Here is a 16738-nt window from a genome sequence, read left to right as displayed (position 1 = left end):
CTCAAGGGTGGCGAGATAATGCTTTGGCGCTTAAGTTTGCCGGTGGTTGTTTGGTCGCTGGTTGAAGACAAGATCAAAGAAATAAAAAAAGCAGTTTTCAGCGCGTTAACCCTTCATCCTGAGCTCGCGATTAGAGATAAGCGGGGTTGGTAAAATATAAATGGGCAGCAGCACAAATAATGTATGTGAAGCCATGCGACATGCTTTAAATAAGGATTTAAAAAACACACAATGTTAAACATGCGCATTATAAGATTTAATAAAAAAAAAATTATGAGGTAAAGTAATCAGCATTTAGTAAGAAATGCTTTTTATCTGGTACCGTCCTGCTGCTGCAAAAGGAAGGTTCAGAAGTAACGTAGTGATGAAACCCATTATTGGAGACCTTTGGGCAAATTGGATTTTAAACCGACTTACACATCCACAAAAATTTAATCTACAACCTGCGTCACGCATCTGGTTTGCTTCTACCAGGAGCATCATGTGGCAGCTTTTGGCGTCACCTGGATAAACCGCCTGAATTCGAACCTCGATCTTTTCGGCCACTGCTATGTGTCGCAGTTCAATATCGGTTTGGTTGCCCAATACCCAGCTCACGACCGACCGGTTGGGGGACTGAGATGCCCCGTGATACGACCCTAGTCGGCGGTTAGTTCGATAGGATAGTCTATATTTCAGCACTGGTTTAGCTGGCGGCACCCACTGTAAATGGATAGACGTGTTGCCTCTGCTTAAAATAGTAATCTCTTGGGGTGGAGGTCGACTTTTAACCGAGGCCTGAAAAGCCTTTTTGTTGCGTTTCCATTTTCTTTTTGGTAACCGTAGGCGGAATTTCCGGTCGTTAAGTCCTTCATCTCTTTTTAAATTAACCTTGGTAATATTCAAGGCCAACGATGGTTGATAAGATGTTGCTTCAATGTTACTGCCGTTAGTGGAGATTGTGCTTAAACTGTTTCTGATTGAATTTCTTGCACCTAAATGTCCTAAAATAAAGAAAAGGGCGCATGCAAGCATAATAGTTTGTTAATAAGAATAATAAAGCACACGTGCATACATTCCGGCAATAAGTCAAATAACTTTAAATGCGTGCTTTAAAATAATGTATAGTAGAGTGGAGGAAGATGGGACGCCTTTTTATTTTATTTTCATGTCCTATTTGGTATAGTAAACAAACAACATTGAAAGAATTATAAAACCGCATTCTCGCGACTCCTATAGATCGTTGTTAATTGTTTAAAAAACGATCAGGATATTTGGATAATGTGTGCCAAAGGTGTCTCGTCTAAACCCACAGTACTATGTCATTTATAAACAAATGCGTAAAGCAGAGTGCTATGCAAACGGTGCAAACATGAACCGCAGCCAACATGCAGCTTCATTCGTTTGCAAGTAAATAAATCAGCATGTTAACAGTGTTAGGCTTGATCTTAACAATATGACTCATGATTTATATTAATAGCTTCCCGAAGTGGTAGCCGAAAGTGGAGGTGTGTATATAAAGGTTATGCGTTCCACCGCTTTGGTCGCTGACAAATTGTTTATATTTTATTCTTGACGAGTCACTAATTAAATGTCTGAGTTAACAGTCAAAAATAACAAGTTATACTACAAATGCAATTTAAAACGAAATCGGTCTTTTGGGGCCTTGCTGGTTTCCTCGCGGCGCGCGAGACGAAACGTCATGATCTTTATCGGGAGGTTTTCAATTTGCAGGCGGCAGGTTTTGTTTCGTCGATTCTACGGGGACCGCGAAATCGACCGTTCTGTAAATATGACGCAAATAGCGTTATCTCACCCATTAACAGCATTCTAAAGAAGTCAACTCTGATTTAGGATGACGTCACTGTAAATGTTGCAGGATCACAGCTTAATACTCAGTACTATTTATTACATTGGCCCAGAACTAATAATTTTTTTACACGATCTTGGTAAAAGCACAGTCTATTATTTTCGAATACAGTGAGACAGAAGCAACTTATAGATGAATATCAAAACAAAACCGGGGTTGAGACATTTACATGTGACCGGTGCCGTGAAATTTGCGGGCAGTGTCATGCCTCCAATAAAAGAGCAATTATGATAATCTATCGTCTACATCGGAAGATCATGCATCAAAATTAAGATCGTGTAGTTCTGACATACCACAACAACACTATATATGCGTGTACTGAATGCGAGGTTCACGTCACGTTTTGAGACCAAAAATTGGGTAACGAAATGTACGTTGGAATGTTACTCGACCAAAGAGATTATCTGTATGTTGACACAAACATTTGATTAAGTTGGGATGTTCTGTTTTATCTTTAAATAACATGTACAAATAATGTATTTGGAAACATTAGAAACCCACGTGTTATACCAACTAAAAGGATCCAGACTACGACGTATACTTTGATTTTTTTGTTGTGAACAAAAAAAATAGTTTGCGGCAGACAAAAGAGGACGACTGTCGCTTTCAACCTTGTTTAGCGCTTATACGATAATCTCAGGAAGACAACCTCCCGTCTGATCAGCAGCATGTGCGTCACATTCGTTCAAAAATAGAACGTCTTAGTTATGTGAGTGTAACTTTGCATGTTAAAAATCTGTACCTGCGCTTTCAACTACTTTTTTTGCGGAATGCGCCCAGTGAAGACGTGATTGTATCTTTCTTAATGTCGTAGGCCCCTCGCGTGCGCTTTACCTCCTACGTCATTGAATTATGACGTGGGTTAATAGTCTAGACACCCAAATATGGTCAACAGGACAACAAAGGAGAGAACTTGTGCGGGTTGGTTCACCGCGGTTTCAGTTGTCGTTCGAAAGTTTAAGGTCGTTTGAGGTTAAAACTGGGACAAAGAAAGCGATATCTTCTTGGGGTGAATTAGGTTAAGCAGTTTTCAAATGTTTTGGTAAAATTACCGATCGCTTTTCACCAAACAAGGGAAGAATTTACCTGATACAAAAAAAATCGTTACCAGCGTTTTATTTATAGAAACCTTTTTACCGCGTTTTTTACCCTTCGCAGGGAATGTGAGGGTGTCGCACCAAATGTTTGCTTGGGATAAATAAGCCGGAGGCGACCGTGCCATCTGCGATGAAATGCGTAAGTGTGGGTTTGTAGGACTGAAACATTTCGCTGCGAAATTTTGGCAGCTGCGTGTTCCACGCTTTGTTATGACAATGCAGGTTGACACAGAACCGCAGAGGGAGCGCCGTCGACACTTATACGAAGCGCTGCTTAGTAGCGAGCAATTTAAATTACCCCAAACTGGCGATATACAATGACAAAGCGAGGTGCCATGAACGTGCTTGGGATTCACCTTGAGAGATTTTCAGCTGAGGCAAGTCTCGTCGCTGAGTTTTTATAGACACACAGAGACACAGTGATTGCGAAATTCGTGGTGGAAGCAGCTCCACTGTGCCAAGCTATCTCGTAAAACATCGCTATCTGCAAGCTAATGCGGGTTGCGTGTCTTTACACATTGCAGACAAGACACAACAATTCTCTGTATTCACTCTCAGCTTCCTAATCCTCTTTCGTAGAGAAAACGGTTAAGCTTAATCTGCGATCGATGGCTATCATAATTCGATGCGGTGTGGCTCAAGTTACCACCATGAAGCAAGATACGCTTTCATCTAATTTAGGATAGCGTGATCACTGATATTGTTTATTTGACCAGGGCGTAAATTTGCAAACGATTTAGTTTTCTAGGATAGGACCAATTTATCCATTATGTTGGTCGGAATTTTTAAATAGGTGATGGGCGTATAAAGTACTTGTTCAAACGCCCACAGCACGAAAAAATAAACAAATAATGCGAAAACTTTTAAGAAGAGTTTTAACCGAAGGTATAAATGGTTTTCAGAAACGTACAGCACCGCGTTTAACCTTCGGATTAGCAATTTTTGTGGTCGGTGGCAACGTCAGACGCGGTTTGTGTTTATGGAGTATCATCAAAATAAACTAGAAGTGCAAACGTTAAGCACAAGAAACAACGAGGCGGGTAAGTGAATGAGGGTTGCATGAAGATCGTAGACGAATGTTGATAAATTATTTATGGACGTCTGCGAAAAACAACAGATGTGAAAAATATGTTTACGGTGTTACGAATATAATACTTTTTTTTCGAATATAAATAATAAATATTTTTGCATATGCAGGATTTCGGCTATTGGTTTAAATTTTAAACTTAAAAAAGAGTCGCCAGTTTTACAAAATTTGTGCTAGATTAAGTTCCAAATTCGACACGCGGCTTTACGCGAAATCGGTTAGTCGGATGACCGCGGTCAACAGAGGCGTGGTTTACCTCTTTACCGGAAATGGAACGTCTACAGTGGAAATTAAAAACCGTCGTAATTTATATATTTTTCATGTCAGCCATGGACAATGTGTGCTATTATTTTCTTTACCGCCAGACTCGATTTATACGGCGGCTACAGTTTAGATTTAATGCAAATGAAGTGCAAGCAAGATGTCGGCAACTTTCCAAATTCTTCTTCGGTGATCAAGGAACGCGCAAAATCAACATCAGGCATCTTAAGTTTCACGCTTGACGTTTGTAACAAAAAATAAAATAAAATATGCTGAAAAAGATCATACTTGTAATATGCAGGGTGGGAGAAGACGGGGCACTTTTAGCACATATTATCTAAATATCCCAATCGTGTTTTAAACAACTGACAACTGTCTATTCATGGGAGTCGTCGGGTTATGTTCTTATAATTCTTTGAATGTTTCTTGTTTACTGCCAAATGGAAGGAGGAAATAGAATAAAAAGGTGTCCCATCTTCCCCCACCTTATATAATGGTGAAAACTTGGACGATTACGCGGGTAATACTAACGATGTAAAGAAAGTTATTTTAAGTTTACAAAAGCGTCTATTAATTGTTGCTCTCACTTACCACCACTTTGTCGTCTGTGTCTTGCTGTTTCGTCCATCTTTGTTTCGGGTAAAACAAGACCAGGGGTTAAGATATTTTCTGCTACTGCACCTAGCACCAACACCGACAGTGCCAACACCAAGAGCTTACTATGGCTCCTCATTGTAACGTTAAATCACAGTATGGAGCCTAATTCTATGTACCTGAGTGCATATGTAATAAAATATTGTGGTGAAATCCCTTTACGTTTTAAACGTCCCCTTATCCCTTTACGTTTTAAAAAGTTTATGCTTATCGCAATAAGAAATCTCGACAAGTCTGAGGTTTGTCATCGATAAATTCTAAAATAGTACAGACCTATTGACAGAATTAACCGACTTGAAACTTCAACACCCAGCTATTTAATCGTCTACAAGATTCCGCACAACAGAAAACTCTGTGTTTAAATCTGAGTCTTCATGCTACATCTCCGCCCGGTTATAGGAAAAGTCGAACCGATTCATTTATTTATCGCGCGATTCCAACCACTCTATCAGTCATAGTCAATTTATTGCGGCGGTCTTAATAAACAGGCTAAGCTCTTGTCCAGACCTATCAATGCGCGTCGGCAGCTCGTAAATCACAGGCTACTTTTCTGGTCTCTCAGTTATCTGAGTCCCGGTGCAAAGAACAGAAAAAAGAAAACGAAGGCAGCCACGTCTTTAGGTCTCCCCGATGCACGTTACCCGATGGGATTTCCTTTCTCAAATCGTCGCAGTCCAAGACTGACGATACTTGGCACGAAATTTGACATAAATAAATTATATTCCGTAGTTTTCTTTTTCCACAACCGTTTTTATTTTATTAAATTACGCTTAACTGTCAGAAAGACTGGAGAAAGTTAATTTAGAGTTAAAGAATTTTACGTATTCGCATAATAGCTTCGATGACTGGGGAAACATTCTTTACGTTTAGGTTTAGGGTCGTAATCTTTGCAAACAGGTTCACTGGACAGTGAGTTTTTGACGCCGCCATAGATCAACACTGTTGACACACCGACGAACTATTTGGGAATTTAAGCCATCGCTTTGGCACGTTAATTGTATGTCAAAGTAATTTTTAAAACATAAATAAAATTGTAAGCGAATATTTAAAACATTTCGACGTGTTAATTTTAACTATTTACACGTTTTATTTGTGTGATCGTTTCTCTCGTAAAGATTAGGCTCGCAAAAAAAATACTTAAAATAAAGCTGATCTTAAATTACATGTTTCCTTGCACTAACATGGTAAACTAACCATTTGAGCACATTAACATTCACGACATCGCCCGTGTTCAATAACCCGCGACAAAACATTACATCATGAATCTAAATGCATCGATAGCAGACTAAACTTTACACCCAGACGTACACATTGTGACGTCAACAAGAGCGCTACTCTAATATAGAAATGACCGATAAAGTCGCAAAAGAAAGCAAGTAACTAAATTTCTTAAATACGTCATTTATTTATACATTTTGCGGTTAGGATTTGCAGTTTTATTGGACAGTTAGGTCAATTATCGCTTTTTGGTGGAGCCTGTATTTGTTCGCACGAAACATAAGGGTCATCTTTATGTTTCGGTTGAATGACCGTGTGTTTTGTGATTGGTTGATTTTAACTTTTAAGGTATGTGACGTCATACCAGCTGTGGAGTATTGTTTTCTTTAACCGAACAAATACCGGATGGAGTTCAGCTTTTGATTCGGAATAAATGCAGAAGAACACCCAAATGGCCGTGTCTACTCAAGTATGAATAATCTCTGTAATCTAAATCTAAACACGGCGCCCTGCTATTTTAGGGAATCTACGTTTTCAGTTAAATATAGGAAAATCAAATAAAATATTATGAAGTAAACCATAACTGGTGGCGCACTTTCTCTTTAAAAATTTTCGTTTACCAAAATTTAATTATTCCCTTGATGATTCGCACCCACACAAATATCAACGACATGCGCAGGTAATTCTACACCGAGTGATTTTGAATTTCTCCGTCTAATATTTCACCATCCGTGTGAAATTGCGTCGGGTATTTTTTGCAGTGCTTCTCAAATTGCGATATAATGATATGTTCTGAACCTGTGCAGATACGCAATGGGAACACTAAGTCACTGAGTCAGATTTTTGTGACTGTACTTTTCAGACAGTATACTGAATCATCATAATTAAGCTAGACTCGACAAACCGCAATGCGAACGCAACGAGGCGGTAAATATATCATTGAGGTGCAGAGCGATTTGGGTTCCAAACTAAATATTCAGCAGGAAGAACCATTTCAAAACAAAAACGTTTTTTTGTGTGTTGGCGAAATGTCGTTTCCTTCTTAACGTTTGCATGTTACGACATAGGTTTCCCGTTTTATTTAAAAGTTGTCTCGAACGAAGTACTTGTTTAAAGTCACACACCCCACGGTAATATTTTTGATCGGGAAAGCAGATTAATTTAGATACCTGCTCTAAAGTTTAGAAGCTTAGAGCCGCAGCGTGGGCAACACTGTCAAACAGTGTTACGATGATATACTGACTTTCCCACCCAAAGTTAACGACGCGTTTCTTTAAATCCCCGCTTTGAGCAGGTGACGAAAACATGGCTTTCAAAATCCGTACAACCTCACTTAAACATGATCTTATTAGTTTGACCGCACGTGGTATGTTGCACACCGCAAAGCTTCATGCGGCCAAACCGCAGCATACGTAGCGTGTTTGTTGTTGAACCGCTTTTATGAATAGGCCAGTTGTCTCGCCGCCCAGGAAGTTAAAAATAAACGCGTAATACGCCACTTTTGTCTCATGCCACCGCTAGAATATTTCAACTATTTAATTGGCAGATACCTCCAATTTAAATAACTGAATAGGTAATGCATTTTGAATTGCGCAAACTGATATGTTTCAAGATTGAATAACGGGGGAGACCTCTAGATAGCTGATATATGGTGAGAAAATACCACTATTCACTTCTAAACAAAATGCATGCCTGTATCTTAACTAGTAATGTTGTTAATATAAAAGATACAGTGGGGTGGGTGAAGATGGGACACCTTTTCATTCTATTTTCTCGTCCCATTTGGTAGTAAAAAAGAGTTATAAAACCGTATTCTCACGAATCCCATGGACCGTTGTTAATTGTTTAAACACGGTCAGGATATTTAGATATTATGTACTAAAGGTGTCCCATCTCCCCCTACCTTACTATATACAAAAAACGGTACTTCTACTTTCAGTTAAATATACTGACCCGGTGATTTCTCACATAAAACCCACCACCTATAATAATGCGCATTTTTCCACTCTTTATTTATCATTTTTCCATTGTTCGTTACTTTTTTATTATAGGAATTATATATTAAACTTTAGCCAATATATTCCGCAAATAAATATACTGAAGGGTATAAATACATCAGCTTGACTCGCGCTGCGACATATTTCTCTTGATAACCTTTTAAACATATATAGGCGAAAATATGCTCTCTTAACTCTTTTAGAAAGTCAATACAAGTAAACCTAACTATTCTACAAATTCGCAATTTTTGTATCTGATGGCTGTATAATAATTGTTCGATTTTTAAAACAATGATTAGGTAGCCTAAACCGAGTTTCGAATCAGATCAATCTATACAAGATTATCTCAACCTTATACTAAACATCTGTCAAGACGTATGATTATCGGCTTAGTTTTTCTTAAACGCTTGGGTATTACAAGTCTCATTAAGTAAAATCTATTGCTTGGCAGTTTGACAGCCAGAGCTCTTGGAAACTTCCTTTTAAATTGCCGCGACTTTTTTTTGCTCTTTTCCTTTTACATCAGTGGCCCACGTCATCCACGAGACTGAGGTGTGTGGGATTAAAGATTAAAACCATCATACCGTCTGCTTTACGGGGAAAACTTTTCGGTTTTAATCAAATAGTTTTTTTTTATAGAGAATTTCTGCACTCCTATATTAACCAAAGCCACTTTAGAAACGGCGCCGACAATCTGAGAATAACCGTCACCTTACTGGCACTTTAACGCACCAAAGACTAACTCGACTTAAATCGTAAATCTTCCTTACAATATACGTAATCCACATAATCCAATAGACCAACGCTGAAGTCCGAACAACTTTTCTTTACTTACCATGGTCGAGCCATTACCACAACAGTGATGCTATAGTCTATCACACCTCAAGTCAAATCTGTTGTTTCAATTAAATAGACCAACCATCGTTGTATGCCAATCACATGAATTTCTTTAGTGTGGTTCGCGTTCCGAACTTGTTTATAGAGTTTTCAATACACAGCCACAAATAATCAATCTATAATGCCATTGCTTAAATTTAAATTATTGTCTCTGAACATAATGCAATCCTTTACCTAGAGTTTTAGACTGCATATATACAAATTATACTCAACACGGACCACAGCAAAACAAAGTCTTTAACATTGAGAACTGCAACTACGCCACAGATCATGCTGAACGTCATTAACTGTGACAAATGTATACACCGTAGAGTCGTAGACTAAAGCGCATAATTAAGATTGGGAACAACCATATTCGCATTCTCATTCGGTGAGTCGTGTTAGTTTTTTTATTTAGTTACTACTGCTTATTCGGACAATTATAGTGGAATGGCAGCGGAAAGCCATGGCTCTCTTCATGTGATACTGCGATTGAAACCTTTGAAGTACTTTTTCCGGTGAGGTTGTTTAAAATATAAGTTTCCCAGGCGACCAGACAAGTGACCGAACAATAAGGTTCTGTGTGACGACACAATAGTCAAGTTAATTGGAGAAGCATAAGTAAAGACGTGGGTTGGATACTATTTCCTTTGCAAATAAACGTCGAATTACTTAGCAAAATTAAACAACTCAATAAGACTTACGAACTTCCCCGTGACGCTCCTAGTAAAAAGTCAAACACGTTGAAATACATGTGGACAGTTCTCTTCATTCACGCATGTCAACTCATTGTTTTACCAACACATATTGCGTCACAGTATGACGTCACACACATTCAATAGCGCCTAAATCAGCAATACGTCATTACCACCGTCGAAATCAAACTGTTGATTTCCTGTGTCGAGCATTATAACACCATGTTTGTCAATGGATCAACCGAACTAAATAAAAAAATGAAAATTCCGATTTATATTTCTGTGCTATAGAATTAAAGTAAGCCCCACGGCGAAGATTTCAACATACAATGAAACTTCAAACAGGTTTCACGATGAATACAAAGTCACAGTATTATAATGACAAATGCGCAAATACTATACATCAATAAAACATACTAAAAATATAATTCTTGGTCAAATAAATTTGGGAACGAACTTGTAAACCTCGCTTTAATGTATGACATGTACACACCACTCGGACAACCGCTTCTACCTACAATCCTACATTATTCTTTAGCGCCACGTTGCGGTGAATAGTTTTTAAAACATTAAAGAGTATCTGTTTCAAAGTAAGCATAAATTTTAATATAAAGCAAAAATAAGCTATAGACATGCAATAGTAATGATACAAATAATAATAGTGTTTGTCCTTAAAGAGTCTGGACCACGCTCATACAAGTTGGTTTTAAATGAAAATTTACACTTAATAAATACTATCTGTGGTAATTTTTTGTAAAAAAAATATTTAGTTTGGCCAAAAAAACGTTTTAAAAAGTGCCAAAAAATTCGCCTATTGTTGCGTCACTCGCGGGCACTATGACGTAAATTACGTCACGATCTTTTCTAATCGATCAGCTGATTTAGGCTTTGCTGTTTGCAGCAAAACAGAGTGTACCGTCGACATAGCATTTTCTGTTACTTTTAAATTAAGAAATATGCGTAGGTATTGCCGTGGCCTGATTTTAGTTTAAAATTAATATTTTTAAAAATTGTTTGTAAGTGTATTACGCTATTTAAATTTGTCAGTTAACAATAATGTAAAAGTGTCAGTGTGTGATGTATAGTCAGGTAGAAGTATTTCATCTAATGAAGTGCGAAGATCCTAGTCCACTAGCAATAGGTATTGAGCCTTTCCAGTTTGAACCTGTACTTCCCGCAAGTGTTGGGGAAGTAGACAGGCCAAGACCATGGAAAATAAGTGAAGCTGAGCAAATCAACAACACAATTTGGTGGGTTGACCAAGAATAGCATTTATTAAAAAAATGTGACATTTAAAAAGTCTGTTGGTTAAAGTTTGCACTGTCTTTTTTCCTGAATTTGTTGAAATTTGTGTAAACAGATATGTGTTGCAAATATGACATTCTTGACTGAGACCTGAGCATGGAATACAAATTTAGTGAAATCAATTTACTCTAGTATAGTATTTATTGTTGATTTGTTGGCCTTCATACCAAAAAGTTGGTCAATCACATGTTTATGGTGTTTATTTTGTTTAGACAGTATCGCTACACAGCTGATCAGAACTTTGTTCGATAGGTACCGGAATGACTGGAAAAGGAAAACAGAAAGGTTCCATCAGTACTGATCAAAAGTATAAGCGAACAACATTATAGTGACAGTTCAACAACATTTACAAGAATATTTCATCATTCAGTTTTGAATGGTCTTGTTTCATACAAAATGTGATTCATGCAAGAGTTATGTTGTTTTAAATTAAGTACATTCAACATTACTAGAAATACATATTCAAGTATTGGATTATTTTCATTGTTTTAAATAAAGAATGCTTGAGCCAGATGGTGGACGTGTTCTTCTGCACTCTCCAAATAAATGCTACTTACTTGATCCGAACAAGTTTACTTGCATATCCTAATTAGAACATATCATAGTAAAACCATATGAAGTAAAATGTGCACTACAAATATGAGATGACCGGCATACCAATGTATGCATTACTCCGCTTATGGTAAACTCCTATATGGTAACTTTAAATACAGATATAAATATAGTCTATGCAATATAGGGAAAAAAGAAAAAGAATTTAAAATCTGAACCCTAGAAAGTCACGAAAACTAATTCTCCACTAAGCTTGGTATACTATTTTGTGTGGTTATACACTGATCCCCAGGAAATAACTTCCAATAAGTTGCTGAAGCCATTTAAAGTACTGTTAATACCTTAAAAAACGTTTTGATTTGCTTATCTATCAAAACTGCACCAATAAACGATAAACCGCTGATAGGCCGGGTTTTCCCCATAAACGAAATATTGCATTGTGACGTCACAGTGCCCGCGAGTGACGTTTTTTACAACTTTGAAATTTGATTTTTTAAACGTTCATAACTTTTAAATTAAAGCGAATTTTCACAAACTGGCTGTTAATTTAGCATCAGTAGACATAAAACTTTATTCTTATGCAAAAAACTGCGCAACCATGAGAACCGTGGGCCGGACTCTTTAACACTTAAAACTACACCATATCCGGCGCCGTGGCAAATTGGTTAGCGCCCCTGCCTATAACCCGGAGGTGATGCTGGGTTTAAGGCTCGTCGCTGCTACCATTGTGGGCGTATGTATCCTTAGGCAAGAGAGTTAACATCCAATTGCTCCAACCCAGTGGTCACTGATGAGTTGTCCAAAGTATCATCCATACATAAAGAAATGGCAACTCGTAAGCTGGCACAAGGTGTATGAAACAGAACCGCCGTGGTATAACGACTGTCGTTTTCAGGCCCCACGTTTCCGACATAAAGCAAGTTACATTCATGTCTGGTAAAAGTAAAAATGCGTGTTCTGGATTATTCAGCGAAGAAACGGACAATGTCACTGCAATTTGTAAATCGAATCAAGCATATAACATGAATGCATTAAAACCTCAGAACAACTTAAACATTAAGACTGGACGACCAAAACGTAGTAAGCCAACAAACACTGTTTGTGTCTGCAGAGTCTCGAATGAATAAAATGTTCATTTGGAACAACAGTTACTCAGCAGCAGCTAACGCCCTCCAACAAATATCAAATAAGACACTATTGCGTTATACTTAAAACTTCGTTACATCCCACAAACTCGCAGTTTTGCTGATGTAATAAGTCATGCCATCATGGTGGTAGAGAAGCGAACGCAAGAGATCTATAAGCGAGTATTTATACAAGTTACTGTCATATATTTAACTAAGGGAACAACAGAAATGTCCAAGCAACCACTTGTTTATTGTATATGAATTTATTGCCAGTATTATACGATACTACGTAGAGGATACATATTAATTTACGGAAATTAACGTCACAAGTATCATGTATCGTATTAATTTCCTGCAATATTAAGTAATGTTATTTGAATAAGCAAGCTACTGAGAAACATTAATTTAAGTTATCGAATGCAACATGTACTTGAAACCTTTGCAGGTGGAACCTCTGAAATTATACCGGGTATGTATTCTGTATAATTCTCCGGTAAACGGAACACTTATTGTGTTTAAATAACGTTGTATGGTGAGCTAATGTGCAAATTAGTTATGGTATGCGCAAATTATTTAGAAAGAGAACCATTTTTTAATTTGTATTGTTGCAGTACAAAGGTGTCAATACGTCTTTCTACAATTATATTTTGAGCCCTTTCCATACACGACTTGTTGAGGTATGTTTAAAATTGTTTTGATGCTATTATTTGGTATATAATATACTTATCCGCAACTAATTTGGTTTATACAGTGCTTACCCCTTTGGCTTGCCCCCAATTTAATATCAACATTGAGCTTCGCGTTTTCGATGGCGGGGTTTTTAATGGTTGCTTACTACGACCCAGATTTTTCTCTTAATAAAGAAACCCACGTGGCACCGGTACCTCAATGGGTGTGGCTCGCTGTTGCATTTTGCGTGTTCACCTACTATACCCTTGGTAAGATATGAATGTGAATGAATGATTGTAACTTACTTTACCTCTGGATTATAGGCAGGCGCGCTAACCACTTTGCCACGGCGCCGGAATTGTGACTTCTTCATATAACTCCTTATATGTGTATATAGGGTCTTAAAACATTAGGTTCTTAAAAATAGGAAGCTCGACTCTATATTTAAAAAGACAATAAGAGCAGAGTAACATAATTAAATGTTTTATTCGTAATAGATGGGTGCGATGGTATACAAGCTCGCAGGACAGGTACGTCGTCACCGCTGGGGGAGCTGTTTGACCATGGTTTCGATGCTTGGAACGGATTGCTTCATGTTTCCACTGTAATTGCTTTATTCGGCATGCATGAAGTACAACGTAAGTTGTACGGTGGTCCATGACCTACACGATATATTTGAGTAGGCCCTGGATGTCCATAAGGATGGTTAAGCTAACACGAGTATGATGTGATATACTTTTGCACATATGCACATATAGGGGGACTAAAATAATTGCACACACGCATGAAAAATGAACGCTTTTATCCCGCGATGCTCAATTTTATTTGCACAGTTATACGCCAGCAAATGGAACGAGAAAATAAAATGAAACGGTGTTCCATCTTCCCCCACTCTACTATACGCCACTACCGCAAGTGTATAATATCTTGTTTATATAGTTTTTATCCAAACAGCTTTCTACGCATATCTCATACTGGTTGTGTTTTCATTTACCTTCTTCCTAATATACTGGGAAAAATACGTCACAGGGGTTGTTAATCTACCGTTGGGAATGGATTCTGGATTGCTGGTGAGTTAATGGCTGACTATTATATCTACTAAAACTAAAGTAATTTAATATTTTAGGTAACTAGAAACTTTAGAGTTGGATTTGATAAATTAATTCTTAACTTACATTGTCCGGGTATATATTGTCTCTATATGCAAACCTTTGCTTATTAGAAGTTTAATTTTCGACTATATAAACATAAATGACAAGTTCTCAGCTTTAGATGTAGCGACCACGATTTTCATTCAATTATTGATATTTTTAACTGTAAAAAGCGCGAATACTAACGACAAACGTTTTCTCGCGGTGAATCCTGTCTTTTTGCCGTTTATTTCTCTTTTTTGAAAATCTTCGCTATACTGTAACTGAAGAGACAAAAATAGGTGGATATTTTTATGGCACTACAAAATAACTATGTATATTTTTCTATTTTAGGCGTTGATTCTAATGTACTTGTTGGCAGGATTCTTCGGACCATTCGCCCTTCAGGAAAACATTTTGGGTTATTTCTCAATTAAAGATTTTTTAAGACTGTTAATTAAATGTAAATATATATGAGCACTTTTTGTAATCGCGGATAACAAAATATCTTAGTTTACAAAATATTATAACTTACAGTTATACCGTTCACCTCATTCTTCGGCAGTTGCTACACTATTTATTGGTAAAGTATATCAAGTATTTGTCTGGTCTCGACAGGGAAATAATATAACCGAGTCCTTTATATTTTGTTACAGCTGTTCTAAGCGTGGGTGTAAAATTTCAAAAATGAAAATGTTTGTTCCGCTGATATCTCCGATTGTCGCGTTCATTTTTTTAACGGCGTGGGCGTACTTTTCCCCATCAAATATATTACAACTTCATCCTCGGTGGTTCTTTCTGCTGACTAGCGTCGTCGCGTGCGATATTAGTGTAATTATGGGGTAAGTGTTAGAAATTGAATTTACTACATTTTTCTGTTTTCAACAGATTGATTTAATTGTCAACCAAATGGTCGACTCTACATGTCCACCAATCAAGATGACAGTCGTCGCTTGCTCTCTAGCATCAATATTCGCGCTACTTCCCCACGAAATGAACATGGAAATCGTCACTTTAAAATTCATTACATCTGTTCTTGTTTTAGCTCACCTTCATTTTGTTTGTTCGGTGGTAAGATTGTTTTAGCTATATAGTAGGGTGGGCAATGTGGGCCTACTTTATAAATATCTTTTACGGTTCCCCATTTGATGATAAAAAACAATCGTCAGCGCCTGTAGTGTGAAGCCGCCTTAGGGAGCCCGTCTTCCCCCGCTCTCTTATATAGTACAGTGGGGGAAGATGGGACACTTAAGCACATATTGCCAAATTCAAAAAAGCATTCAAAATGAGCACTTTACTATTTCGCATTTTTTACCTGTTCAAAATATACTGTTTCTATTTTACATATTTTTTTAATATTTAAAATCAGTAATCGGCTTTGACGCGCGTTTTATAAAGTCGTGATAATACTGTCGAATAATTCTGTAACTTTATTGACAAAATGTCCCATCTTCCCCCACCCTACTATATAGTTTTAAATAAACCACAAACATTTTTATTTTAAACTTAGGTAAACAATCCAAAACTTTAATGGTTTCTTCTTTGCAGGGGAAACAAATGTCCGATGTTCTTGGCATCAGTATATTTCGAATACCATTTAATGTTCGGCTTCAAACCTAATATAGCTTTATTTTGGCTTCAGCGCCACCAGATTACTCAGTGAACAATTGTTGGCTTAATCTAATAAACGGAACTAGAATACAGTTTACATTTATATAACACGGGTGTTTTATTTCATAGCACCTCATGCCAGCTCAAGAATTACTATACGAATTTTGTGTGTGATTGTTTGTTTTTGAATTTTTTATGTTTTTTTTAGGTCGAATTATTTATTGACCGCATCTAAAACTAAGCATTAACGATATTTAGATCAAAATAAAAAATTAGGCCACAGAGTTAGGGAAAAAAAACTAAGCGCAAGTTTTATCTAAAGAGTAGATTCCCAGAGTTGAACTATATTTTACGGCGTCGTATCACCCATGGATGGGATATGCTGACTTGCTTGGAAACTGGAAGATACCAGATAGCTCGATGCTCCAACCAGCACTGTAGACGTGCTGGGCGATTCGGAAAAGACGCTTCTGGTGGTATGCAGAATGTATATTTAAGTTTCTGCTTGATCATTCGTCAAATTTAATCATACTTTCTGCATTCCATCCTTTATGGTAATTGATTCAAACCACCAAGTATTAATTCGTAAAACAAATAGTCATTTAAATAA

At 37.3% G+C, this 16738-nt stretch overlaps 2 protein-coding genes and 1 long non-coding RNA gene across 4 annotated transcripts in view; 2 read left to right on the top strand and 1 right to left on the bottom strand.

Moving 5' to 3' along the window:
- LOC149741750 (sushi, von Willebrand factor type A, EGF and pentraxin domain-containing protein 1-like) overlaps nucleotides 1-5087 on the bottom strand; it is a 34044-nt gene extending 28957 nt beyond the window's left edge. Inside the window, exons 1-2 of one of the 2 annotated variants that reach the window (XM_089885815.1) lie at nucleotides 4886-5087; nucleotides 444-983 (exon numbers count right to left, since the gene is read on the bottom strand). In XM_089885815.1, the coding sequence (XP_089741941.1) occupies nucleotides 444-983; nucleotides 4886-5027 (682 nt within the window). In that variant the 5' untranslated portion in view covers nucleotides 5028-5087. The remainder of the gene's footprint in view (nucleotides 1-443; nucleotides 984-4885) is intronic. The other variant, XM_089885823.1, reaches the window with a different exon arrangement.
- A 5276-nt stretch (nucleotides 5088-10363) lies between these two features.
- LOC149741749 (uncharacterized) lies at nucleotides 10364-11552 on the top strand. Its single transcript, XR_016385788.1, has 2 exons — nucleotides 10364-10984; nucleotides 11292-11552. It is a non-coding gene; the product is annotated as an uncharacterized LOC149741749 (long non-coding RNA).
- Nucleotides 11553-12941: 1389 nt separating this feature from the next.
- On the top strand, nucleotides 12942-16236 carry LOC149741748 (ethanolaminephosphotransferase 1-like). The gene is made up of 10 exons (XM_089885875.1): nucleotides 12942-13187; nucleotides 13330-13395; nucleotides 13470-13656; nucleotides 13885-14025; nucleotides 14342-14457; nucleotides 14872-14980; nucleotides 15055-15100; nucleotides 15174-15348; nucleotides 15406-15588; nucleotides 16066-16236. Exons 1-10 carry the CDS (start codon nucleotides 13143-13145, stop codon nucleotides 16135-16137), a joined length of 1140 nt encoding a protein of 379 aa, XP_089742001.1. The 5' UTR covers nucleotides 12942-13142; the 3' UTR covers nucleotides 16138-16236.
- The last annotated feature ends 502 nt before the right edge of the window (nucleotides 16237-16738 follow it).

The sequence above is a fragment of the Ciona robusta genome, chromosome 1 (genome assembly GCF_009617815.1).
Source record: "Ciona robusta chromosome 1, ASM961781v2".
NCBI lineage: Eukaryota > Metazoa > Chordata > Ascidiacea > Phlebobranchia > Cionidae > Ciona > Ciona robusta.
The sequence above is the reverse complement of the archived record's forward strand: the minus strand, read 5'-3'. Positions and strand labels throughout refer to the sequence as shown.

Excerpts from the sequence above, each read along its gene's own strand:
- LOC149741748 (XM_089885875.1), top strand. The coding sequence starts at position 13,143 with ATGTACTTGAAACCTTTGCAGGTGGAACCTCTGAAATTATACCGG. Across the intron at positions 13,396-13,469 it reads TCCATACACGACTTGTTGAG|TGCTTACCCCTTTGGCTTGC; the intron begins GTATGTTTAAAA and ends TGGTTTATACAG. Across the intron at positions 14,026-14,341 it reads CGGCATGCATGAAGTACAAC|CTTTCTACGCATATCTCATA; the intron begins GTAAGTTGTACG and ends TTATCCAAACAG.